This window comes from Trematomus bernacchii, unplaced genomic scaffold, assembly GCF_902827165.1.
Source record: "Trematomus bernacchii unplaced genomic scaffold, fTreBer1.1, whole genome shotgun sequence".
Classification (NCBI taxonomy): Eukaryota; Metazoa; Chordata; class Actinopteri; order Perciformes; family Nototheniidae; genus Trematomus; species Trematomus bernacchii.
The window spans coordinates 897501-925476 of record NW_022987905.1 but is presented as its reverse complement, the minus strand read 5'-3'; the positions used below and the strand labels follow the sequence as shown (position 1 = coordinate 925476).

Here is a 27976-nt window from a genome sequence, read left to right as displayed (position 1 = left end):
TATTTCTCTATGTATGCAAATGTAAATTAAACGATGAATGCGGACATTGACAATGGATCAGCGCATGCTTTAGAACATCAATTTTTTGTTGTTGATTTAAATATTACAATCTTAGCTAAAATAATTACTGTGTGTTAATTGTGCAGCCTAATTTAGGACGGAAGGATTTAACACAAACTTAAAGGGGACCTATCATGCAAAATGCACTTTTTGATGTCTTTTATACATAAATATGTGTCCCCGGTGTGTCAGGGAACTCACGCAGCGTCAGAAAATAAAACCCTCTCTTTTCCTCCATACCCAAACCTCTAAAAACGGGGCTACAACGGAGCTGATCCAGATTTGAGTCCGATATGACGTAATATCGGAAATATGGTCGGTGCATGTTTACATTAGCATCGCTAACACTCAGAGCTAACCTGTACTGGAGAGCATGTGTGTGAAGAAGCAGGGAATAAAAAGGAACTCACCTTGTGGTATAACCGGCAAGAGAGAAAGCCTTTGAGCTCCATACTGTTTCAGAAATAATCCATGATAATCCATGATATGGCGTTTCATCACCGCAGTATCTGCCGGTAGAATCTCCCGCATGAGCTCAGCCCCCTCCTTTTTCTTTTATCAATTTTTTATTTTTTTATACCTCAAATCAGCACTTTTGAAACAGGAAGTGAAATAGAGGGATATGAGGCATGGCTAGAATGGGTGATCTGTTTGGTATTTTGAGCAAAACACTTAATAGACATGTTTTTTATATATTTTTATATATCTGAGACCTATGCTATTGCCTACAAATAGCATGATAGGTCCACTTTAAGGAAACATCAAGAAAAGATTAATGTGGTTTAGATGTTTAAAACGCACATAGTACAACACACAGTGTAAAAACATTCAGTGTTAAGACACAACACTCGCACAGGTGAGGTTCTTCTCAGTTGTTTATTTCTCTTGATTCATCTAACATCTTTCTCTGAGACAGAATTGCTGTGGCAAATAAACAACCTTAAGAGTCACATGCATAAAATGTGAATCACATGAGTCAGGGGGATGACAGTGGAGATGAGGAAAAGAGAGGACTTGTGTGTAAAGTGTATTGTGCCTTAAAGAAGCCCCTCGGAGGGTAATTCTCATTAACTGACATTAAATATTGAATAACCTGCACCGCTAAAGTCCATGTATAGGTAGGTTGGTTCTTGTAGACTAATTCTTTGTGAGCTTTAAGATATTGCTTGATAAGTCACCTGTTGAAAGAAAATCATATCAGATGTCGGATAAAGTTATAACATCACTTTTGAGGTCAAGCCCTTTTGAATCGCTTCAGAAAACATCACCGGGTAGCATCACAAAATATTTGTTCTAACCGAACGCCATATGACGTTTGTCGGCATTTTGGAAGATGAGAGCAGAGAATTTTGTTAAGTAAAAGACTGACAACATAGTGAATTTCATTTGAAACCTGTAACACTCAAATTAAGCATTTTACACTGTGGTGTTTCAGCGCCGATACATTTTTTTTTTTAGATCGATTCATTCATTTCCATTTAAAGCCAAATCAACCTCTCAAGTAGAACTTAGATCAGCAGCAATGCTATTAGTTTACTTCAAAAGGTAAATGAAAAACAACATATTGAATTTCATTTTATACCTGAAGAGCTCAAATGAAATCCTCTCCATGGTGATGTTGGACTCTAAAACGGTTTCATCGCTAGATACATTTCAGACAAATTCATTCATTTGGAGTAAAAAGCTGATAATGACCTCAAGTAGAACTTATATCAGCAGCAATGCTCTAAAGAAGATGGTGTTGGTAACCCTTTATGATCTGTATGATAATCCACGTGTACACTATACCTTAAGTGCGCATGCTTTTTCACGAGAGCAGTTGGAAAATGCAGATTTTAGGGCAAACACTGATTCAATTGCACTTCCACACTTCAAATAAATACATAAATAAATATATAACATTTGAGTTTTTAATAAATAATAGTAGGCAAATTGAAGAGAACAACTCAGAGATAGTCTGTGATCCGCATGGCCGACCCCTGTGCAGTTTAATATCATGCAGTGTATGAAAACAGCCAGTCTGATGAGAGATACAATGCAGCCATTGTCTGAATGTGTGTATCTTATCTTACTCCAAGTGAAATATGTAATAGCATGATTTCCCCGGCTGATGAGCCCGAGAGGCCGTAATGTCTTTGTAAGTTTCCATTCTGTGTATTTTGGGTTGTGTGTGCTGAAGGGAAGGGTGCACAGAGATTATCTGGCAACCGTACAGAGGCTCAGTGTTTGAATTATCTCCAGCTACTTCTGCCGGGCAATGTAAGATAAGAACCACTGTGTATTGCACTAGACAGATGATTTATCAAGTAGAGGAGAGATTCTATTATACGAGGTGTAGAATAACTTTGTTACAGTGTTCAGCTGTACAGCGTCATCGCTGCTGACGTTTAGCGCTAGAGGAGCTCCCATACGATCCAGTTAATGCACAACAGATGGATACTGTAACTTAAATAATCCATTACACATCGATTCAAAATAATGAAGATGGCATGTCAACATTGCTACCAAATCATTAGCAAACATAAGAGTTATTTGTGTTGTGCTTTTCTTTAGCCTGCTGTCAATTGAGATTATTCTGTCATTTTACGAGTGGAAGCCAAAGTTTTCTTTTTAAAACAACACATTTTGGGCCATGCATTATCATTTATGTTCAAATAATTAGCTGCTTTATTTAGCAGATGCCTACATTTATATATTTGGGGAATTCTGTCACCACACAGCCGTAAAGTCTTTTTTTTTTTTTTGAGAAGAGGGACTGACAAGCCTACTAATAACCACATTTGCTGGCTTTGATGCTTTTTCATCCTTCTCTTTGATACACTTGCACACAGGGACCTTTGTTAACCAGTGGCTCGTGGACATATGAGCGTGCATAGACAAGGGGCAATATTAGCTCTCTGAAGGGACACACTTTCCCCCCCACGCAATGTCAGAAAATGACACTTTATATGAAAGCTAACATGGCAATTAGGCCAGCATTTGTGAGTCTACGGTGTGGCTGATTTGAAATAATGAATGTGTCACAAACTGGAGTTTCTTATACCAAATGAAATTGGTGATGTGCTATTACTCTTTCCATGTGTTGAACCTAGAGTGAACCTGTGCCTTGTTGAGTGTCGTCGTGAGGAATTCAGAGGGGGAAAGAGAAGAGACTTTTTTTGACCTTTTTCTTTTTACATATAAATACAGTAATTACAATACTTTTGTCAAAAATCGCCATCAATTCTCTGATTGTAATCATGTTAACTTACTATGTACACATGTTGCCACAAAGGAACATCATCTGTGTATTTTTTAAGTGCTAAGAAGTGTTAGGATTTTGATGTTTACATGTACGGTTCAACTCCCAAGCACAACAAGGGGATACATTTAAAACAGCAGTCTCTCTTCAAGTGTATGGGGGTGGCTTCAATGCATGAGATATAATGACACCATGAAATGAACAATGATAACCCAAGAGTAAATGCAGGTACTGTACGAGTCAGTAGTATTGATTAAATTAATGCAAACATTTCATAGTTATCAAAAGAACATTCCTTCACTTGCTTTGTTTGCTCAAAGGAAAGTCCACACGTCACTTATTTGTCCTTGGAGTCGTGTTTTAATCCAGGCGGATGGTGTGGAATATCACTTTTGAACCATGTGCAGATCCAGACAATGTTTATATTTTTTCCTTAGTTTATGTTTAGGTTTAACCTGCTTGTTTGGATGACTCCGCTGGCCGTATGCTTGTCGTATTGTGCTGTCTCTTTTGTTAGCTTGTCCTCAGCGGGCCGCTGTACCGTGAAGGTGCAGGTCACGTCTATCAACGCCGTGTGACGTCCTTTATGTCGTCTTCTCTGCACTTCAGTAGACCTGGAAAATAACTGCAGCCACTTAATAATCTGTGCTTTAGTATTGTACCTCTGTACTGTTTTAGTCCATGTTTCAAAAATGTCAGATCCAGTCAAGAGGATTAAACTCCTCTTCAAGGCCAAAATGTCCTTTTTTTCTGATGATTAAGACATGAGCGCTGGTTGCACTTATCAAGAGACTCAGACGTTTTCTTCCTCTGCCGGTCCAAGGCCGACCTCCTGCAATAGAAAGGATTAAGATAAGCTGAGAAAGAGCGCTAAGCCTTAATTAAGTTAATTCAATCTGTTTATTTAGGAGACATTGATTAATGGACAACATCTGCTGTAATTGGGCCCCTACAGAAAGCACACATGTACACTAGTAAGAATGAAAAACACCTGCTCTTTTTAAAATATTACTGAGTGAGACCAGGTAAAAAAAATCCTTCACATTCCCATTTCACCTTCTTAAGAAAATGATTCATGAAGGTGGTTCAGGTCTGCAATAGAGTGGTGCAGTGAAAGGCCCAGAAGTTCAGAAGGACTCCCTCAACAAAAAGCAATCAAATATTTCTATTTGATTAAAAAATATTGTAATAATAATATCTGTGGCAAATACATGTGTCTGATACTTACAGGTTTTGTTCAGCAGCATAGTCTCCCCGTATTAAAACCACTTTTATGATTTGTGAAGAATAAATGCAATCTCCAGAAGTAAAAAGCTAACGTTAGGCTAACAAACAACATGGCGGTCACATGACTCTGCGTCACCGGCTAATCGCTTCACGTGCAACATTAGCCGTCTTATTTAGTCACTTGTTAGGAACTGCTGTTTGGAAAAACACATAGAAGCTTCGGGCATCCACCAGTGGGGTATTTACTGATGCATTTTATATTGTAGAATAAAACTTGAAAATCTTATACAAAGCTTGTATTAACATACATATATATATATATGTGCATATGTGGGTATACATATGTGAGTATATGGGTACATGTATTATGGCTATTATTCTTTATTTCCGTATCTATTAATTAATCTTCTTTTAATATTATCTTTTACATTACTGTATTTTTACCTATATATGTATCTATTTACTTAGTTATTTACTTTACTAGCTACTGTAGGATCGGGAGGGGAGGGTAGGAAAGGGGAAGAAAAAAAAAATATTGACTGTATAAATGTAAACTCACTGTGCCTGATTCAATAAAAACAAATTACAAAAAAAAAACTTGTATTAACCACAGACCTTATTTTGTGGCATCTAACCGTTCAAGAAACGGTTGACTTTGAGACGAGGGAACCGGAAATGGTTAAATGCTTAATCATTTCCGGGTTTTAGGACTCATTTCTGTCTCACTTCAAAATGTTACTGTATTAAGCATTATTATTTACCTGCATCTGAGGGAGTCATATTTCCACATTGGGGTCTGTGAATCCCTTTTTCCCCTCGTTTACAAGGACAGGTTTCTCCGTTCTTGTGTGCCATACGAGTATCTGTCGAGAAAACCAAACATAAACAACAGCAACATTAGTGACATGCTGTTTCCTTAATGCACCCATTCAGGCCGCTCTCCCTTTCAGCAGCCACTCTGCCTCATGTTGTTCAAACCCCGGTTATAGCTCTAGCAGAACATACACCACCACAGGGTCTGTCTTTGTGTAAAAAGCTACTTGAGCGTGAACCTTGCATTAGGAGGGAGTGAAGAGGAACTACACGCCGTGTGTTACGACACAACCCTCTTGGGTTAGTGTGTGTAAAGTCCTCTACTGCCCATAGGATAATGGCTACCTTCATATGACAGCCAAGTGAAGACGTTTCGACACAGTGTGTATGAGCTTTTGCCTTTCCAGTTGTGCTACAGTTCTTCTGGGCATGCGATTGTGCTGGAGACCGAGTTCATCTGGCCCCCGAGACCGGACAAACATCCAGGAAAAGCATGGCAAGTGGAACAGGGGAGGGAAAAAAACTGTCAAGCTCATTTTCCCGGCTCTCTGTGTTGGATCCCTCCTCCCTTTCATCTCTCCATGGCGGCCGCTATGAATTATGCATAGGGCGTGTTTGAAATGTGCCAAGAGCCCACTCCCACTTTGCTCAGGTGTAGGGGGAGGTTAATAGTCAGACTTGCATTTGAAGTGGAAGATTATAAGAAAGAGAGATGCCCGTGCACGACTTTCCATTTATTTCTTCCTCTCTTCCTCCCTCTCTCCTGTCTGTCTGTCCCTGCACTCATCTGTAATCAGTGTGACGTCCCTACCTCCCCTTTCCTCCCAACTCCAATTCCGCTCTCTCAGCCGTTCCCTGAATCCCCTCTTTTCATTTCCCCCTCTGAATGGCTGCGGGAGAGCAGGAGAAAAAGCTGGCTGAAAGTATCCCTCTCTCTCTTCCTTTCCCCCCTTTCTCTCTCCTTTCTCTCTCCTTTGTCTCTCAGTGTGTGTGTGTGTGTGTGTGTGTGTGTGTGTGTGTGCGTGTGTGTGTGTGTGTGTGTGTGTGTGTGTGTGTGTGTGTGTGTGTGTGTGTGTGTGTGTGTGTGTGTGTGTGTGTGTGTGTGTGTGTGTGTGTGTGTGTGTGTGTGTGTGTGTGTGTGTGTGTGTGTGTGTGTGTGTGTGTGTGTGTGTGTGTGTGTGTGTGTGTGAATCCTGGCTAGCAAAAGCCCTCTGGTTGACTACTCTTTGCCCAGAGAGAGGCTTAGTGATGTGACCCAGACCAAAGGCTGGATGCAGGAATGGTGGAGTGGGGATGGAGGAAAATGTTGCTGCTGCTACCTTCAAGCCTTTCTGTGTGTGTGTGTGTGTGTGTGTGTGTGTGTGTTCAAGGGTGCATGGAATTTTAATAGATTTTCTGTCAAAAAATGTATTGATTTATTCCCATTTATAAAACGGACAAGTAAAATCAAGCAATCTGATTGGTTCTTAGCCGTGGTATACTGAGCGTATACCACGGGTAGAATTGTAAGTTACTTTTCACAACAAGTCAGTATCCCTCCGCGTCTGAGATAAACAGTATACAGTTGGGCTGAAAAGCAAACTGCCTGCAGTTTGCTTTTCAAACTGGAACAAGAAAGCAGCGGAGAAGTAACGGGGCAGAAACCCTCCTTTTTACGCAGCGGTCCAGACATAGACATCAAACGGCAAAAACATATTCAGTGTGCAGTTCCTTTGGCATTAGGGCAGGGATATTTAGATACTTTCCAAGGTTTGACATAATGAATTGTGCTACTTTTAAAGCAAGCAACGATGTTTTCAAATCTGTAATCAAAAAGGTCTGCATAAACATTTAAGATTAACTTCGACCTCCGGGGGGGTCTTACTATGGAGGAGTGGATTGAGGAGTGCCTATCTCCAGAACAAAAAGCACCTAAACGACGACATGTAGAGCTACGTGAAGAGCAGGTCGACCAACTGGAAAAGTATCACCATTCAAAAGCTTTCTGATGCGGGTCTTGAAACAAAGCAGAGAAATGATGACCGTTAGTGGCCACAGGTGCGAAAGCTCTCTCCAGAGCTACTGGAAGCCGAATCTCGGGGACCGGAGAAAGTGGAGCAATATTCTCGCCACGCCAAGCAACAGCCTAGAACAACCTCAGCCTATACAAGTAACCACGTAAGCCATGCTACTGATGCTGGACAGTTTTTCAGTGGGTGCACAATAAACGGCAACATACACATTAATGTAAATAAATAGCCAAATAATGGATCAACGCTCTCTGTCTAATATGTTCGCTAGCTGTTGTTAGTGTTGTTGCATAGCAACCACCTCGCACTATGTTTCGTGCAGAAGGCAACAGAGGGACTATTTTATTTTGAACATCATTATTTACTAATAAAAACTATTTAAATTAGAGTGTGTATTTTTCTTTCATATTGCCACACTTGGTAACCGTTTTATAAAAGCAATAGCTCACTTCAGGCCGTGATATATGCTCATTATATCACAGCTAAGGGGCGTGGTTCGGCCCGACGCGACGCAAAGCTTAAATATATAACATATGACATATTTTGTCTTCCTGATTACTGATCAATAAAAAGCGACTACAGATACACCAATTAGGAAGCAAGTTCAATGTCATCTGGTTGTCTTTTAAAGAAATAACTTGACAGGTGGCAACATGCCAAGTTGTTGACATGTTGCCAAAGTTTATTACCCTTATATGCAGCGAGTTAGATAAGAATATTTAATATCTGTGTTGTTAAATACGCTGATTAATGTGTTAAATAATCAGCAGTCTGTAAACTCATCTTTGCAAAACATAAAGACTGGAAGTTAGCATGGCAGGAAGGTGAACAAGTGTTTTTGAAAATGAATCCTGTAATAAGACAAGGTTTAATGCCCTATAATGAAGCCATATTGTATATAATTGTTGTAAGTAGTGGTTTTGATGATTTGTATGACTGCCCTACATCATCAAGGCAGTGTGCTTGCCATGGTGTTGGTAGCACAGAGCTACAGAGTTTGCTCTCACACAACTTCTGAGAATCTAATAATTCTCTCTGTTGCTAAGGGTGACATTCAAAGGGGAGCCTCTGAAAATAGATAGTGGTTTCTTTCCACTTTCTTCCCTCTGAATATGAATTACTGGGAAAAATATCTGACCAAGATGGTTCAGCATACAGATTTAGCAAGAGGTTTTAAAAGTTGGATCATTAGTATGATACAGCCAGTGGTGGGAAGTAAGTATTCCCATGTTTCTTTCAACTGAACTTAAATTATAAAGTAAAATATAGTAAGTTTTGCTCCACTCAGCTGTAGATACTTAGAAGTGTATTAAGATTTTACATTCAACACAGATATGGTATGTCTATTAAAGATTGTTTGTTTGTTTGTTTGTAGCCTTTATTTAACCAGGTTAAAAAATCCCATTGAGATCAACGATCTCTTTTTCAAGGGAGACCTGCGGTACATTGGTTACACATAAAAACAACAGAAAACAAAAAGGACATCACAACATGAAAAGGACATCACAACATGAAAAGGACATCACAACAATTGAACCAACATGATTGGTTTGTGACCTCTTACAAAAAGCAGTGTGTTGTTGCAGCTGCTTGTTGTTTCCAAATAACACTTTGATGTCAAATCCTCCAATAATTCACAAGACATATGTTGTTCGACCTTTGTAAATGTGTATTTTAGTCGGAATTTGAATGCAGCACCTACATTTGAATCTGCATTGATGTATTGGTAGAGGCTCTGAATACTTTACCACCACCGTCTACAGCAGCTTTATTACATTTAAACCAGTCTTTACCATCCTTACAAACAATTTAGAAACATACATTTACCGCTTAGTGCTTAAGTCAAGGTGCTAAACATTGAAAAAAGGGGATTACCTTAGTGCAATTTGCTGCTTTAGGTTCCAGGTCGTTAAGTGTGACAAGCTCTCGGAGCAAACTACTCTCCTGGTAGCCACCCTTCACCCCACGAAGCTTAAAATACGCCTGCGGCTTGAAGAGGATGAGCCTCATGTTGATGGCAAAGCCGGCCATGTCGATGGCAAATGGCCGATGGGGGTCGAACACCGTCTTCCAGCCATAGACCTTTCCAGCTGCATTGACCTTGGGGGACTCGTACCGCAAGCCGCCCACAAAGGCTACAGGCCACACTGAGACTTTCCGAGTGGATCTCATCTAGGGACAGCAAAGACAACAAAAAAATGGAGGAAGGAAGAGAGTGAATTAATCATCTGACAAAGTGTACATGACAGAGAGACAGGAGCATCAGCTGCCAGCATTACAGCGGTGCAGAGGGTTTTTAGAGCTGCTGCTATTATTCATTCTGAAAGACGGTGAATATTGACCAAGCTTTTGTACCATGCACAGCTGTCACACTGTTAAGATGAAGGCAGATCCCACACATTGTTCAACAGCTGCCCTACAATGAGATAATTGGACACAACCGTCTTAAAAGGAACTATTGTGCCAAGCGGGTTTGAAGGAGCCAAGCCATTAGAGCAAGTGGCTCTAGTCGCTGGTTGGCTGGTGAGATTCTTTAAGGTAGAGCACTGCCATCGCCCATCGTCTATCCTTTAATCTTCCAGCATCAAACGATCTTGCTGCCCTTTTCTTTGTCTGCTTCTCAGTTAGCCATTCTAGCAAGAGTTGCTTCAGTCATAAAGAAGGTACATTTGTACCAGAAAGGAAGGGGAAACAGCTATTCAATCAAAGCAGCAGAAATAATGATGCTGGTGCCTCTCTACGGGAAAAGATGCATGTGCATGTACAGTATAAGAAACATTAGAATGATTGCATGGATATAGAAAACGTCTTTATGTGGTCAGTTCAGGGGATCAGAGAGCTGCAGAGTGTGAACAGCACGGAGATGGCTGGGGGCTTATGGGAATCTGTGGATTTGAGCTTTAGGGGTGGAAAAAACTGTGCCAAGCACCCAGATAAAATTTGGCAGGATGTTTGGCCTTAATGAGCTCTGGGTGTTAACGGTGGAAAAGAGTGCTTATGTGTCCATGGGATTGTGATGCTTGAATTGAATACACAGGATGAAATGTTTATAGGGCTGTCACCATCTCTCCTCATTATTTGTGTGTCTTATATTCCCAAAATGTGAGGAATTCCCTTGCTATTTCTTATATTGACACCTGGGTATTGTTCGCAAATACTGCTGTTCCACTAGGCAGCCAGGCTCATATTGAATCCATCCACAAACCCATCCACCCCTCTGCTTCCCTCATATATATACAGTACACTCAACTTAAATCAAAAGGAGGCATACATCAGGCTCTCTGCAGGCAATGTGAAGAGGCTCTTCAACTTCTGATATATACTATACACGTGAAGAAGATGGCTCCGCCTGCTGTGTCTGGTGAGAACATCAACCAGAGTAAAACAACACAAATCTGTTTTATACTGACACCCAAGCAAAAGTATATGATGATGAATTTGATGTGTTTGTACAGAGTCTCTTGTTCCCCGCTGATGCATTTTGTATTTGAAGGCTTGTGTGAGCATTTAAGCTCTATTTCCTGCTTCCTTCAGAGGCAAACTGGCCGTGATTCAGAGAAGAAATACCAAGAAAAAAAATGCCAAATTCTCAGAAAGAAAAGAAAGCAGTCAGGTGCATGGGCGCAGAGAGGAAGAAACTAATCAGAGTTTTTGTTTATTACTGCCAATCAAGAAGTCCTTGAATTGAAGTTTTAGTCGAAACAAAAGAAGAGTGCTAAGGTTATTTAGGATTCTGATTGCATGTCACATTTTTTGTCTTTGTAAAACATTGTTTTTTACAGCTCACAATATGTAGAATTGATCTGGTGGACAGAGTTATTTGTCTCTCTAATTTCTGTTCTATTTGAACAGATTTAGTAGATTATTAAAAAGATCAAATGAAGATAACATAATGTCCTTTTCAGTACTTATGATAGTTTCTCAAATATCTTTTCTCAAACATTTGTCTTAAATCAATCTCTACATATATGGCAGCCATTCCAGTCCAGCGTATGTTGAATTCCAAAACAGAGAAATGTTGCCAGTAGTTTATAGAATAAAATAAAAAAAACATTGTATTGAAACACAATACCTGGTAAAACCATAGCAACTGATAATGCTGTAGTGGTGCCTTCATTTCTTCCAGAGCTGTATATAATGAAATCACCGATGGTCGGTTTTGAAAAACAGATTTTTTTATAACCCAGCCCTACTGCAGTTAATGTCTTTATGTGTGTGATCCATTCTCTTGAAATCAATTTGTTGACATTATGGGTTGGTTAAAAATAGCATATTCCAACCAGTCAAACCTTTTGTGGTTTGGGAAAGGAACATAAACACTTAAAGACATTACATTACATGTCATTTGTTAGACGCTTTTATCCAAAGCGACTTACATACATTCGGTACTGTGGACAATCCCCACAGCAGCAATTTGGGGTGAAGTGTCTTGCCCAGGGACACAACGACATGCTGACTGCAGTGGGACTCGAACTTGCTATCCCCTGAATCGAAGTCCAGCACACTATCCACTGAGCCACAGCCTCCCATACGCCTCAATAATTCACATTGTGTTTAGATCTACTGCATCATGGGAAACATTTTAATGTTTTTTTGTAGATATTTTCATTGATTTTGATGCAGACAGCTTGTCAGAATTGAAGTAGCTCAAATGTTTTTATTATTTTGTATCAATTAGAGTAGGAATTGTATTCGAATTCAAGATGCTCACTCTAGATGCAGAATAAATGAAGCACATCAATCTTTCAACTTTGTCTCTACACTTGAGACTTAAACGCCTCTTTGATTTCAAACTGTTGAGACATATAAATATTTACTTAGCTGTCAGCAAACTATTCTGTAGTTGCAGACAACTCTCTACTTTCTGTCTATCTGGCTGTCCCAACTCTTTCACTGGCATCCTCTTTTTTCCTTTCTCCGTCTCTGCCTCTTATCCTCTCTCTGTCTTCCCTCCTCAGGGCTCTTACTCTGGCCCATAAATAGGCCCGTTGGAGGTGATGGAGGGCCTCTGAGGGAGACCGAGCACTTCAGCTGATTCCCAGAGAAAGGTAATGACAGGCCCCGTCAATACCCGGCGCTCCATTTACTACGGACCCTGTCTGCACCACTAACAAGACCCGGGGCTAATACTCAGAGGACCTAGACCGTGTCCGCTCAGGTAATTCAGCTGATGTTGAGATGGATGGCCTGAGATGTACTGATTACATGCCCAAACATCTCTCCATCAGCTGCAGAACCCTGACTGCTTGTTAGGGCTAAAAGAAAAATGCTTCAAGTTACTGAGTGGATTTATAGTTCCACCTCTCCTTACATAACAGGTTACAGATGCTACAGTAAGTGGCTGGGATGTGCAATAGTTTAAACTGAAGTTATAGGGAAGAAAGCATGCAATTTACTAGCTGAGCATGTATGTTTTTTTCAGATACAACTCAAATAAATAGTGGATATCATTGGCTCTATCTATATTTTAAACCTTTTTTTTCTTGCACTACACCACAAAAAAATACCACTATATTTCATTTAATCTGCCTCAGCCTTTCTTAGAGCCCTTTTAAAAGTGCAGTTAGTTTTATTTTACTACATCTTTGCACAGAATGACCATGATATATTGCTGAGAGTTCACTGATTTATGGCTCTCTGGATCAATTCCAGTCACTCCTCTGAGATTTCTCCTCTGTTTTAACTGGGAATGGTTTAGTCTCCCAGACTGCTTGAATTACCCTGAATAAACGTATTTGTTTTGTTTCTTTTAGCTTGAAAGACATGTTTGGCTTGGCACGTAAACAGGAAGTTTGTACGTTTCGGCTGAATGTAAATTTGTGGGTATAAGCTTTAGATTAGGGGTCGGCAACCAATGTTGGCACGCGGCACCGTAACCAGTGGCACACTAGGAATAAGTGGAATAAGTGTGCAAAATATAAAAATTGTATTTTCGGATCTTGAACGAGACCACCGCCAGAGTGCGTCTCCCCGTGCAGAAGGAAGCCATGCATGCAACGCAGCCCCGCTCTCTTTAACTCCAGGCGACTTTCTGCCGCTTTCCTCTGTGGTGCAGTGCTGATCGTTTCACCACAGAGGAAAGCACTGCTGCTGCGCCGGCACTTCACAAATTGCAGTACCCATAAGAAGCTGTACAAATGCCGCAGTTTTTGCGTGGCTGTGTCTTTAGTTGAAAGCCCTGTGGCGATCTGCTCATCTCTCATCGAAATAATATGCTACACAGGGGCGCACTGGCCATCTGTGTGTGCTGGAGAATCACAGAACGGACGGTCATCCTTATTATTATGCCGTTTAAACCAATTATTTAAATTTGTTTAAACGGCATCATGTAGCCTAAGTTGCGCTGACAGGTGAAAGAGGTACACACACTGCTTCCCCGCAGCGAGGCTCCCCCCACCCTCCTGTTGACAGTTCACGAGCGTCGAGCTCCCCCCCCCCGTTGACAATTCACGATCGTCGGCACACTGATCACAATTTTCTTTTTTAATGGCACTTCATATCAAAAAGGTTGCCGACCCCTGCTTTAGATGATTAGTTTTATGATAGAAGTTTGAATACTTTATAATTTGATTAAAGTAGTAGTTCCCTAGAAGGCGGTTCTCAATTAAAAGCACAAATTAGTGAGCAGGGACACACCTTCACAACAGATGACTACAAGGGAGGATCATCTGGACATTTTTTTGTTTAATGAGCTATCAATACAAGGTGACACTTGGATAATACTGCCGATATTTCTTTCTCACGGATTAATTCTTTTTTGTGGCCAACTTTTTATTGTTTTTTTTTGTTTGCCCTCACAAAGGGACTTATATACACAGATACAAATTATAAAGACAATATAGACAATACAAAAAGAAAAGAAAAGACAAAGAAAGAAATACAAAATATAGGGAATCCCTTTCCCATGCCACCCCGTCCCTCCCCCTTCCCACCCATCTTGCCATTTCAGAGAAAATCCTACCTGATGTTTGTTAGCAATCGTCTGAGTTCATCTATCTATTATATTATATATATTATTTATGTTATTGCAAAAATCACGGATTAATTATAAATATTTTTTTCTTTCGTTTGTCCTCCGTCAGAGTTTGGTTGCACTGATAAACCTTTTATGGAACCATAGACAGCCTTTGAGTAGGTCTTCTATATAAAATGTATTTAGTTTTTCTGTGTACTACTTCTTTAAGGATAGAGGTGATTGGGTTGTGCAAGAATCTAGGCAGGACTTGCATGTTTATTTGTAGATACAATAAGATATATAAGGACTTAATCCAGTTATGTTGATGTAGCATTTTGTAAATATCAAACAACACTCTTATTGTGCCTTGTCTTACTATTTTTCTTTTGGCCAATTCATTAAGAATTTGTAAAAACAACAATGCATTAAACAAACATGAATGCAGCTCTTACCTCCTCAAACAGCTCCAGGCTGTATGTGTTGTCGTCGTCTGCAAAGTAGACAATTCCAGCTTGGCTGCTGTTAGCGTTGAAGGTCTCCCTCAGCCAGCGCAGGGCCAGGTTCCTCTGCATGGTGCCCCTGGGGATCCTGGGGTCCCGGGTGTCACCCCGCAGCTTATAGTTCCTGGGCGTCTCCACATTGAGGTGGGTGTAGTTAAGCCCTGTTTCTCGGAGGAGCCGCGTGACGAGAGGCGTTCTCCTTTGGGAGTCCTCCACCAGGATCCAGTGCAGATTGGGAACGTGGAGGAAGGTGTTGGCCAGCCGCGTGAGCTCCGCCTTCTGCACCGGCCGACTGTATGTGGGGGTGATGATGTGTATGGTGGGCAGCACATCTGACCAGGGAGGAGGCCGCGTGTACACATACTCTGTCCTCACCACCTCCACAATGTCCTTATCTGAGGCACAGTATTCCTTGGAGTCTTGTGCCTGGCCACCAGCCTCCCTCTTGCCCTCCACTCCGTCATCTGCAGATTTGGGGATAAGAAGACATGTAAGGCATTAGTGTGACCTTGGGCTGCCCTTTGTATATTTGCCTCAGGTGACTTAAACCCAATGGGGGTAAAGTGTACCTGAGAGCCGGTGATGGCGGACTGCAAGCCTCTCTGGAATGATAAAGATCTCTTTTACTAGGTGGTGACAGGCTGCAAAAAGTGAAAGCAGGCACCGTGAGAGGATAACACAGCTGATGGACAGAGAGACAGCGAGGGAAAGGGAGAGGAGAGATGGCCTTGCTATTCCCTCAGGGTTGCCTTTGGGCATTCGTTTCAAAAGAAGGAAAATGTGTTGGTATGTGGATCCAGTAGACATTCCCCCTATTTGTGTTTGGTCTCCTATGTTACTTTCCTGCAATAAACAGGGAGACATTTAGCTGAAATTAGTCCTGGTGTTCTCATTTAAATTGACTACAAAAATTATTTTCCTGAGATCCCTTAACATGACTACATTTGCTGTAATTAACTGTGGAAAGAATACTGGTTTGTAAGCATGGACTGAACACAATCTAAACTCCACTATTAATATATTTTGGCTAATAAATAACTCTAAAAGAGCAAACCATTTTATGTGATTATTTACTGCAACCAATAAGGCATTTTTCTGCTGGGGTTTAACAATTTAGGTGACACCAAATACAAATTATAACGGCTCATTTTCAGCATATAACCTGTAATTGGTGAAGTCATTTTGTAATCATGTTGGGCATTTGAAAGTAATTTAATATAATTCATAATCAAATATACCAGCAGCTGCAGCACTATAGTGATGTTACTGCTAACATTCTGATTTCTGCTGTTTCTCTTCTGAAATATGCTAAATATACATTTTTATGTCAAAACGAAAAATAAATTATGAACACTATACGCAAGACTTGACTGTGAACAGTGCTGAATGAGTCCGCTGAGATATATTGAGTCTAGGGGTAAAGGCCCCAGTAGTTTGGTCGTGATGGATAGAATATGATTATAAAATCATTAAGGTTGTTAATTTCGGTTCATTGTGCCACAGCTAATGGCCATCTTTGTCACTTCTCCTCTCCGGCTCCACTCGCACCTCCAACATAAGGAGGATTTTTCTGCAGTACATAGATTAACACAATCTGCTGATGGCCAGATGTTCAGCAAAGGTTGCCAGCCAGCGCGCTGCCAAAAAACCCTTTTAGCTTCTCTTTTAAGAGCACACACAAAGGAGCCTGTTGGCAGAGCTGGGTCAGGTAACACTGGGAATTTATTTGTAATATATACTTCATTATGTCTCACTGTATTTAATTGTCGACAAGGTTTGTGATATTTTTTATGTTTTTTGAGGCAAAACGATTTATTCATTTTGGCATTCTTTTCAATGGTTGTTGACTAATCAGACACTATTTCAATAAGTGTGTCGATAAATAAATAAATAAATATAATCTGTTGCGTCTAGTGACTCCAGACAGCCTTGGGTCATTTCTGTAAACTTGTTTTGTTTGTTAACCCATGTATTTGCTCTTTATTGATTTGCTGCGGCCCTAATATGGCTTTGTTTACTCTGCAGCCTACTTGACATTTTAAACTGTTGGTTTGTGGTCTCTGGGGGATAATCAGGGGGCTCATGAGTGTGTGTCTTGATGACTCACGCTGGTGTGCAGACGTGACATTACATGTGGATGCAAGATACCCCTGTGGAGCTAATTGAGGAGACGTTTATTATTTAACATTTCTGATTAAACAAACACAGAAATGAATTCCCACTGAATTTGAATGAGTATAAAAAGTGGAACAGTCTGAACCTAAATGGATGAATTAATGACGACATGCTGCTGTACACGGCATGCTCTGCGTGGCTGAGCGTCACGCCAAGAGGAAAGCGTGGATTGATGGGCAGAGGCATGTGAGCGGATAGGCTGCTGTGAAAGGACATTGTTTCGTAACAACTGTACTGGGAAAGTCATTGTCGGCATAGAAACAGATTAGAAACAGCTGAACAATTCATCATATTCAACTGATTGAACACACAATATAAAAATAACTCCTAGATGTATGAGAGAGGGAACCTGATGGTAACTTCTCTGTCTTTATCATGCACCAAACAATCCACAGTGATGAGTTTTACAATGACTGGACGAGTGTTATTGAGCTACGATGAAGCACATGGTCATGTTGGTGAGTGCTTCTAAATGAACTGCCTGTTTTCTAAACCTGGAGAGAAGTGTTAGGTTCAAGGACCCACTCCAGGTTTGATATTGCCAGTGGAGTGCAGTGCATACCCTTGCGGATGGCGAGGAGTGGAGCTATAGCGCTTTGGTGCCAAACAGTGATGAGCAGAGTCCAGGGTAACACGATCAACACGATGGCAAGAATATCTCTTCTCTTCGGCATCTCCAGGATTGGTTATTTGGCTCGGCATTACCTGGAGAAAAAAGATGGAATAATCATCAATATGCATCTTGTTACACATAGGGTTAAAGGTCAAATCACTTTGAAAAAATACATTAAATGACTGTATTTGTGTTCATATTTGCACACAACCACTATTTAGAATACTAGAAAACAAAGACCGATCTATCATCATTTTGCATTTTTTAATACATTTAATTTAAATAGAGTGGCGAAGTCCCTCCCTTTCCGGGGGACCTCCAGGGACCTTATTTCGGAAAAAGTATGTATTGAAGTCAATGGGGAGAGAAAGATTATCTTTCGATCCCGTTTGAATTGTGCCACGAATTACACATATGATGTTTGTCAATTTAAAAGATAATTTTGCAAGTCAAAAAAATAAAAATGTGTCGTAAAACTGTGAAGTAACACTTTTTTGTGTGTGAAACCGCTCAATGAACTACATCTCCCGTCTCTCACCACACACCAAGACGGCCGTCACGTTGGCACATTTCACTTCTTTCTTTCAGAATGAGGCGAAAAGTATTAAAAGAGGTGAAAATCACTCCAAGTCTGGGCGTGTTGAGAGCTGTACATACACACAAGGAGAGTTAGTCGGTTCCGTAAGAGCCAGCATGCGGGACCGGGATTCTGGGATTTGTAGTCTTTCTAGTTGCGTATTTTTCATAGTCTTATATTTCAACAGTTTTACGACAAACTGTGACTTTTTTGACATGGAAATCATTTTTTAAGATTGACAAACATCATATGTGTAATTCGTGGCACAATTCAAACGGGATCGAAAGATAATCTTTCTCTCCCCATTGACTTCAATACATAATCTTTCCGAAATAAGGTCCCATGGGTCGGAAGTAGATGGGCGGGACTTCGCCTCTCTATAACGCTTCAATACAAGCATACGACAAACATACATAGGCCTACATTAGTGAATCAAGAGGCAATGTTTAGAGAAAATAAAAAGAGACCATAGAACAGAAAGCAGTAAGATTACCAGAGTTATGAGATAGGGGAAGGGGGTCAAATGTCTTGAGAAGAATCCATGAAATACTTGACGTAAAAAGGCATTTAAAATAACCTACACCCATTTCATGAGTCAAGCAAACAAGTAGCTAAATGTAATGCTTAGAAAGGGACAGGCACTAAAGGACTCCCATCTTCACAAAGACCAAAAGGGCCATTGATACATTGTTAAGGGCTAATAATAGGATGGAGCTGGTAGAGCAATATGTCAACCTATGCAGTCAATTGTAAAAGGTAAAACATTTAAGTTCATAAAAGAAAACCGTCACTATTAAAGTCTCACAGTGGGTCAACACATGGAGGTTTCTATGGTACAGGAGCTTGTGCCCTCTGCCAACACAATGAACTCATCGGTGCCATCAGTGAGGAGCAGGGACTTCACGCCCAGTGCTGAAACTTTTCACCGGCCAAATGGCAGGAAACGATGTCACCAGACTGCAGCTCCTCTGTCTGGGAAATGTGCCCTTTGAGTCCAGGATGTTTGGTTCCACTTTGTATCCCTTTGACAAATCTAATTACAATATGAAAGACATTAACTGGAAACGACTTGGAAATGGAAATCTAGAAAATTAATCTTTCAAATGTATTTTCTATGTACTTGAAGTAGTAAGAATTTTAAAGCAGCTAATGTAAAAAAAAGTCCAGTCATTTATTTAAGTTAAAGTAGCAATATAAAATAATATTATATAGTCAAAGTAAAAGTAAAAGCACAAAATTATTGTCATCAAAATAAACTTGAAAAGTTTAAAAGTACGTAAAGTAAAACTACTTGTTATGTTTAATAGCCCCTTTCAGAATAATTTATATAAAATTATTCGATTAAGACTATTGATGCATTAAGGGGTTCATCACAGCTTGTAAATGTGAAACTTAAATAACTTTGTACAATAAAACAGATTGAAATACATAAAAATACACCATATATACAGTAATTTCACCCAGTCTTTGATATACAGGAATGAATACCTCTGACTCTGTCTCAACAAAAAATATAACATAGTTTTTCTCAAATGGTTGTAATTGGTTGGTTTCGGATTGCATCATTACATTTCAGAATGTCTTATTATTAAGTCCAGTCACTCCCTGTGCTACCTCAATGCCACGAGGCTCATTTACATTGAATATCAGGATGACAAACCTCCCGTCTCTCTCAGGGACGCTCTCTCCTCCTCCTTAATAGGCTTATGGCATTACGCCGAACCATAACTGGAAAAATGCAGTTATTAACTGATCTGCTCAATTAAACAAGGAGAAAAACAGACATAAGGTGAGCACAGGTGTTTGGCGTATTCATTACAGCTTCACACATGGGGAAGCAAGTCATCACATTTCCCACAGTGATCCTGTTCCCACTGCTGGGGAAGGTGACAGTGTATTGAGGTTTATTATAATTGTGCATGCCAATTACTTGTATTGAGCTCTGTAAATAACTACATCATTAATGCCCAAGCCTTGAGGTGAGAACAGCCTAAGTGTTATTACCACACATCCTATACGTGCAGACATAGTTTCTACAGAGTTGAAAAGCTGTCTTTTTTCTCTTTTACTGGAGAGGTACTTTACAGAGAAAGTGTTTTTCACAGACTAACACAGAAAATACATATTTTAAGAAAAGGTGGGATCATGTAAATGCCCTTTAAACCCTTAAAACAAAACCTGAAATACAATTATTTAATAGAACAAACCTTCAGTTGAATACATATTCAACGGTTTACTGCATCATTACATGCTTTGGCTAACTTGTTGTATGACTGTGTTGTGATTGAGTGTTTTAAAATGGTCTGTAACTGTGCTATTACCATTCTTGGGCCAGGACTCTCTTGAAAAATAGATTTTTAATCTCAATGAGACCTATAAAGATAAAATAGAAAATAAAATAAAAATCAAGGTATACTGTAGGTTTCTTTAGTTGCACATTTCTGCTTTATTTGAAAGTAAAATAGAGACAGGAAATGCATGGGAGAGAGGGGGATGACATAATGCTAAGGGCCCTGGGCAGGACTTGAACCTATAGGTCGCTGCTCATTCACGATGTAATCTTGATGGCTCTTGAGGAGAACCCCGACCACACATCATAGCTTTTGCTTACATTTGATGTGAAATTGATTCCTTGACCTTGTGAACATGCTCTTGGATTAAGTCTATGTAAGCTTGATTATAGTGGCTGAAAATGATTATCTTTGTCAAGGAGGAAAAATTCAAACTACCTAATTTTCCATTAAATAAACTCTTTGCCAAAGTCTTGTAAAAAGAAATAAAAGCAAGTATGATGGGTGGGTAATACTGCAAATACAGATGGCAATGGCACCACTCAAAGGACCTCTTTAAGTATCAGTCTCCACTCAAAATGATGGTCTGTTCAGGGACTTGAACCAGCGACCCTAGGGTTCACAAGTCCCTACAGACTGAGCCAATGGTGTTTCAGCTTCAGCAACCCTCTTTTTGATGAGTAAACTGACCCTTGAATGCCCCTTTTAAAACATATCATGCATGTAGTACATCTATTCTTAATGAATGAAAAAAGGCTTTTGATGCTTACCCACAGTTACAACTGAATCATCGCATCACTGGTGATACGCAGCTGGGAAGGCCACACTGCATACTGGATGAAATAAGTAGCGGTGATGTCCTTTATGGCACTTCAGCCGACCATTTTCTCTTCCGCTGATGAGTCTTCTCACGCAGACGGGCAACAAAGAAGAACATTTCAGTGAATATGACAGTGTTTTCACAGTATGTACATTCATGTGTGACTCACAGCAGTATGAGACATTCAAGGACGGTCAGCCAGGTTTAAACATGTTTGGATAGGCTCTAAGAGTCAAATGCTTTACAGAAATGATTGGCGAAACACCTTTGTGAGCGTTGTTGCTGTGATATATTAATTATTTAACATCAAAGAGCTAAGGCTGAAAATGCGGCTGAGGAAAAGTGTTACAGTATCAAGTCATACTCTAATTTGGATGAGCATTGACATTCACAGCATGAGTCCTTCCCCCAGCGGCATACCACTGCTGTGCTTTACAATCCTGCATTTACTCATGTGCGACATATGACATAAATATATATTGATCATCCTACTTCATTGACTCCAATCTGAACTGAACAGACACAGTCAGGTTTTCTATTTGTATGCCTAATGTGGAACATGGAAAAGGGTTAGTCACAACTCCATGCTTGCCAACAGTCTGGGGTGGGGGATGTTACGAAAATAAACTGGCTGCCATCATGTCTTATTCAAATACATCTGAGGAAATGCTGCCTCGATGGAAGCTTATGCTCCACTCAGCTAGTGATGTCTGCACGCTGCATCAGCGCCGGAAAGTAGGTGGCGGAAGTCTTTGTAATAGAGATTCATAAAAAGTGCAAATATGTAGCTTTTTGGGGAATAAACAGAGTCCCAGATTCATTTTACAGAGGCACACTGTTGTATAAATAGGCATACTGTAATAGGCATTGCCTGTGACCTAGTATTGCAATAGGGAGTGTTTGTGCCTAATGTGCACACAATTTCAAAGCAATCTATTTTTCAGATTGCCCTAGCTCATTGTTCAATTCCTCAAACTGAAGGATCATGCATCTCTGGGGTTGACGTCAGTCGTGTGGAATATGAAATAAAATATGAATACCAGAAATGGTCTTCATGGATTAGTGCAGCTCCTGCAGTAGGCTATTCATTTTTTTATGACAGCGACAAGCAACTGCTGTAGTGGCAAAAAAACAACAACCTTACAGCAGCGATAGAAAGGCTTTCACTGCCAGGTACCGTCATGCATGCTAAGTTGCAATGACAGTATTGTCGTTTTGATTTCTGCTCAACACTTCCGAAAGATTATGATGAAGCTAAACAGAAAGAAACACAGAACATCATCCTGCCAACATTTCAGAGCTCAATTTTGACAATTTTTTGGGGGGAAAAACAAAGCAATGTGGCAAGCCCTTTGAGGCTGAAATGAGCTGGAACTCATATTGCTGTTATGTATACAATATGGAGAGCTAGGATGCTTGTTTAGTGAAATTAAGAGTGCATTAATTAAAAGTATTGATTTGTTCTTTGGCACAGATTTGTTTAGACATTTGAGTAGGTTGGAAATGGAAAATGTACTTATTTTTTCAGGAAGATTTAGGTCAACTTAATCCATCTAATTGAACCAATACCAAACACTTCACACATGATTTCACACTGTGTTTAATGCTAATTCTAAAAAGCTAACATGTAACATGTTAAAGTGACATGGTGAACCAGGTAAACAGCACCTGCTAAAAATCTGAATTTTAACAAAATTATCGTTAGCATGCACAACATTCACATTCACATAAACAAATACTGCAGCCTGCATTTCTCCATGTTTCTAGACATTTCTAATTAGTTTTAGACATATTTTAGACGTGTTGTCTTAAGAATTTAGAAGTTTCCACCTTACAAAACCTATTTGTGTTCTCAGCATCTGAACTGTGTGATGTGGCAAGAATGAAGAAAGTAAATCCCAAAGCACAGATACAGCAGCCAATGGCAGACAATGACGCTTGACAGCCTTTCACATCAGCACGGGTTAACCAGCTGTGAAGGGAACACCTGCCGCTGATTAATAAAGAATCACAGCAACAATGCCATGTGTGAAAATTGTTGTACTGATTGTTGAACTAACACCATTACCCCCAAAAGGTGAAGTGGGAGGGGCGAAACAAACCGTTCCTCTACTGGGTTTGAGGATGTCAGAGAAAAAGGTACTGTATGATAAAAGAAAGATGAGAGGTAAAAAATTGTTCATCTCAGAGTAACGATACAGTAAATAGTTTGTTTGTTAATCAACACACAGCAGATTGTCCCATTTTACGATTATTTACTTTCAAATTATGATTAATGGTTATAAAGGAGCATGGTATCAGTTGCCAAATTGTAACCCTTTACAGCTTAGGCCTATGGTTTGTTTCTTCAGATGTCTAAATAAGTTTAACTCATAGCCTTCCTGTAACTGAATTGATTTAAGGAAATGCTTTTAACCTTGGAAGGAATTGGAAGACTTTTTCCATGCAAAACACGATTCTAACAAATCCTAAGCAAAAACGGATCCTTCAGGGATTTGAACATCTATATAATCCTGCTACTATTTATATAGTTAGACTGTCATCCTGTTTTTACCAAAATGACCATAGTAATTACAACTCAGCAAAAATCTATTCAATGATAGAGACCACAACATGTGACTTAAAGCATAAGGGACGGTTAAGATTTCCAATGCAAATGAAAAACAAAAGTTCACACTTAATTTTGCCAAATTGTCAACAAAAGTCAACTGTAATAGGGAAAACAAGTATAATAAAAATATACATACTGCTTTTCAACGTGTATTACTAGGCTACTTTACAGAAAATGTTTTTTTTTGTTTTTTTTTAATTGATTCAACATGTACGTTTCTTCAGGGCCGGCTCTTGGCATAGGCAGTATAGGCTAATGCTAAGGGCGCATCAACCCATGGGGGGCGCCAACAATTAGGGGTAAGAAAAAAGAAAACAATTAAAAAAAATGTTTTATTTAAATTTCACAACAAAACAATTTCTCGATTTTGGATCAACAAAGTACATCTTATTATCTTATCTTAACAGAACTACGCCTATATTGCGTACAGCGCAAATAAACTATGGCGCATCCCCCCCCCCAAAATCAGGTAAGTTGAACTGCCCCAGCCCCGCAGCCCTGCAGCCCCCGGGTCAGAAAGGCAAGGAGAGTCAGGCTAAGGTAAGGTGTTGAGGTGTGAGATTGAGGCCTTTAGTAGACAGTTGGAATGAATGTAAATAGACATAGTGGTAAAACCAGTGGTTTCCGTAAAACCTGTTCTGTTAAATCGTTTTTGCGCCAGCTTAAATCTTGCCTAGGGCAACAAATTGGTAAGGGCCGGCCCTGCGTTTCTTGGTGAGTCTGCTCTTCTGAGTTCCCTTGGCCCTGACCATTTCCTATTTCTTGAAAAGCCAATAATAATGTAATATTTATATTGCTCTCTTTCTGGCGCTCTTCAACCGGCAGGTTCTCTGGAGACCGTGTGTCCTGGTATGTACAATTGTTCGTGTTTGTTTATGCATCCATTTGTCTCCGAACAGCTTGGTAAAGCCTTTTTTTCAGGGATAGCCCAATCGGGGAAACTTGGAAGACAAGTTGCAGCAATAGATCATTATTAATTTTACTGTCACAGGCACCCAAAAAGCCTCGCCTGGAGGTGTCATTAAAAGTGAATTCTGAAGCATTGATTCAAAAAGGCTTAATTGCTTTGAAATACAGTACGCCAGGAGCAGGTGATCTGTCCAGGATTTCTCTGGCAATATGCTTCTCTGGCTGTCCTGTTTTTTATTTAAAGGCATATACTCATAATAACATCATCATAAAGTTTGATAAATGTGGCTTGGCTTGGTTCCTCTGGTCAATTTTGATGACACCTGAAAATGTGGAATAGGTTCTGAAAGTAGAAACAATGCAGGCACTACAAGAGGTAGACCTTTATTATGCATTTGTGTGTGTTCAAATCCGGAAAGAGAACATCTCTCCCACACACTCCCCCCCGCATGAAACGCCTCCATTAGACTCCTTTGTTTACTCCTGTGACATAGTGACCTCACTATGTAACACTCGTGCTTCTATCGGCTAGCGCTACAACACATTGTACAAGATAGGCTAAGGGGCGGGACATCTATAAGCAGTTGACCAATCACCACAGAGCTGGGATCTGTTTTCAGACAGATGGTGAAAATATATGCTGCAGCACAGGCCCCTTTAACTGAATACAATTTAATTCATGCATGAATTCAAAGTGTAATGTGACGTCTTATTTTCATTCTCAAATTAGGATCTCTCTGCAACTTTTAAAGTCAAAATGTTATTAGTTCTATTAAAAACAGTATATTCAATAACTATCTAATTAATAGGCTAATTCTCATTCTACTCAGACAGGAAACAGTAACATCTAATGAATGAAAAAACCAATTAGAGGCTGACTCATTATCTAGAACGATCTTGTGTTTTAAAGACTGGGGTGCACTGAGGCAGTTTAAATCTTTCCGTCTGTCTGACAAAATAATTAAAGTCATTTGTGGGCAGAGAGGGACCTGATGACATACTGTAATATGTTAATCGGAAATCTGGAGCAGAGTTGGCAATCATTTTCCCTTTCAAAGTGTTTAATGTTCTTAGAATTATAACATCAAGGATCACCTTTGACAAAACACGTATATGACGAAGAAAGCATTCCCACTTTTACGTCTGCCATGATTGTGCTTGCTACTATTCATATTCCACTTTTGGGGTCAATGAAAGGTCGCCTTCACACTAGTTTTGTGTTACTTGTCCCATCAATCCAATTCACACCTGCCATGAGCGAATGTGATCCTCTCCTCATGAAACCACTACTTGCTTTGAGTCTAATAATAGCAATGCAGGCAGCTACTGTATGCATACTGTAGTTGGCTGTGAGAGGAAAAACGACTATGTTGTTTATGATCATATCATATTTTGAAAGTTAAGTGGAATTCTAACACAGTTAAATTGATAGTGGTGATAATCGATGCAGTAATTAGTATTCAAAAAGTGTCTGAAGTGTAATTAGATGTAAACCATGTCAAGCTTTTATCTGCCAGGTTTTCACTTTTTGCAGACCAGTTATCCTAATCAGTGTAAATGCTGTTTGATAAAAAAAATATGCCAGAGAGTGTGGCAGTAAGTGCTGTTTCACATGCTTGATTTAGATGATGAGGATGGCTGTTTCACTTTCAGGAAAACTTGAATTACCCATTAGCTGTGAGCATTGGCCCTGATTGATGGCACCAGTCTATGTCGGGATCTGGCTGGCTCAGCAATGATGAAAGATTTAAGAGCACCAACCTTCAGGCCGGTTCTTCTCTGCTCATAACGGCGGGGGGATAGCCTAGCGCAGCGTGCCCTTAACGTATCCTGACTAATTTATAGTCCGGCTTACACAGGGCACGTTTCCAATGCTGGACCTTGGAGGACGAGGGAGCCTCTCACAGCAGGCTGAGCAGACTGAAGGAGACTCAAGGAGCTCCGCCAGGATTGCAGAGGCTGCCGCTGAGAATTGGACGTGCCTTGTCGGGTCAGCGCTACCCGGCTCGGATCAGAACGGAGTGAAGGGAGATGTCATCCTGGGTAGACCACGAGGGAAGGCTTGAGAACATTACTGTCTCATCGTTTCTCCTCATTGTGACTGAGACTGAAACTGTACGTGATGTTTAGTGCGTCAAAGATATCTTGATGCATTAAAGGCTGTGTGCTATTTAAAAACATATATAATAGTCAAGGGGGTTTGGGAGGGTGATTCGAGACGTTAATGTTTTTGAAAATAAATCAAAAACAACAGTGGACCTAAAAAGACTACGGAGGTCTTGCACCTGGGAAAAGTAACATTTATAATTGGGCAATTGGTTAAACTATTTTGAAACTTGACATTAACAGGAATATACACATTTTAAACTCATAACATATTGCAATATTTTCCCTCTCTTTTCTTGTTCTTTCCTCATTAAAAACACTAGGGATGTCATCATATATAACACAACAAAAGGTTTAGTGCTAATTAAACATGCTGACTCCCTTTTCAGTGCCATGGATAGCGCCATCCAGGGAGTAATACATGCTTATTTAAAACTTGAATATTTAAAATATTCAAAAAATGCATTAGCATAATGTGCTTTCAACATAAACTTAAATATACAATATTATGCCTACTCGTCTGAGAGCACAGAAAGAAGAGAAAGGACTAATAGTACGTACAAGATGTTTCGTTACTGCTCTTGGACAGGCTATTGGCACTTTCTTAAAACCTTAAATAAGTACGTCCCCATATGTGCACGTTTAGATTTGAAGAAAGCCCTTTTAGGGGCATGGAAGATGTGGTAAACTCACCTAGCGTACTATACATCATAAGTCTGTGTCAAAAATGTTTGCGTAATTACTCTCACTGCCACAGGGTCTCCACACTGCAGGTTTAATTAGCTTTAGAGGTGCTGGTAGGCATATTTAGTTTTTATGCTAGGGTATGCTAACTGGCTACTGGCGTTTTTATATTTACCGTAGAGAAATGTAAATAAGCTTATGTGACAGAATTTCAAATGTATTGCTTTAAATACTGTTATTATAATTAACAAATGAGAAAAAAGGCAACATGTATTTACATTTGACTCACCAAAGCCCTTTTTATGATTAATTTACCCTTCAGCAACAAGAAAATGAATAGCATTTTCATTGTATAGATGTTTTCTAACTGTTGCCATTAGGGGTT

General features: G+C 39.9%; 1 protein-coding gene across 2 annotated transcripts; it reads right to left on the bottom strand.

The window, feature by feature from the left end:
* Window positions 1-922: 922 nt before the first annotated feature.
* Window positions 923-21387, bottom strand: LOC117470134 (galactosylgalactosylxylosylprotein 3-beta-glucuronosyltransferase 1). 2 transcript variants are annotated; one of them, XM_034114701.1, is made up of 7 exons: window positions 21232-21387; window positions 17543-17685; window positions 15375-15446; window positions 14758-15269; window positions 9226-9522; window positions 5290-5391; window positions 923-4133 (listed from the first exon to the last, which is right to left on the bottom strand). In XM_034114701.1, the coding sequence occupies exons 2-6, from the start codon at window positions 17652-17654 to the stop codon at window positions 5305-5307; spliced, it is 1080 nt and encodes a 359-aa protein (XP_033970592.1). In that variant the 5' UTR covers window positions 17655-17685; window positions 21232-21387; the 3' UTR covers window positions 923-4133; window positions 5290-5304. The 2 variants fall into 2 exon arrangements, with proteins under 2 accessions (XP_033970592.1, XP_033970593.1); XM_034114702.1 differs by lacking the exon at window positions 15375-15446.
* Window positions 21388-27976: the final 6589 nt, after the last annotated feature.

Excerpts from the sequence above, each read along its gene's own strand:
- LOC117470134 (XM_034114701.1), bottom strand. The coding sequence starts at position 17,654 with ATGCCGAAGAGAAGAGATATTCTTGCCATCGTGTTGATCGTGTTACCC. Across the intron at positions 15,270-15,374 it reads CCGCCATCACCGGCTCTCAG|ATGACGGAGTGGAGGGCAAG; the intron begins GTACACTTTACC and ends CCAAATCTGCAG. Across the intron at positions 5,392-9,225 it reads AAGCAGCAAATTGCACTAAG|ATACTCGTATGGCACACAAG; the intron begins GTAATCCCCTTT and ends TTTTCTCGACAG.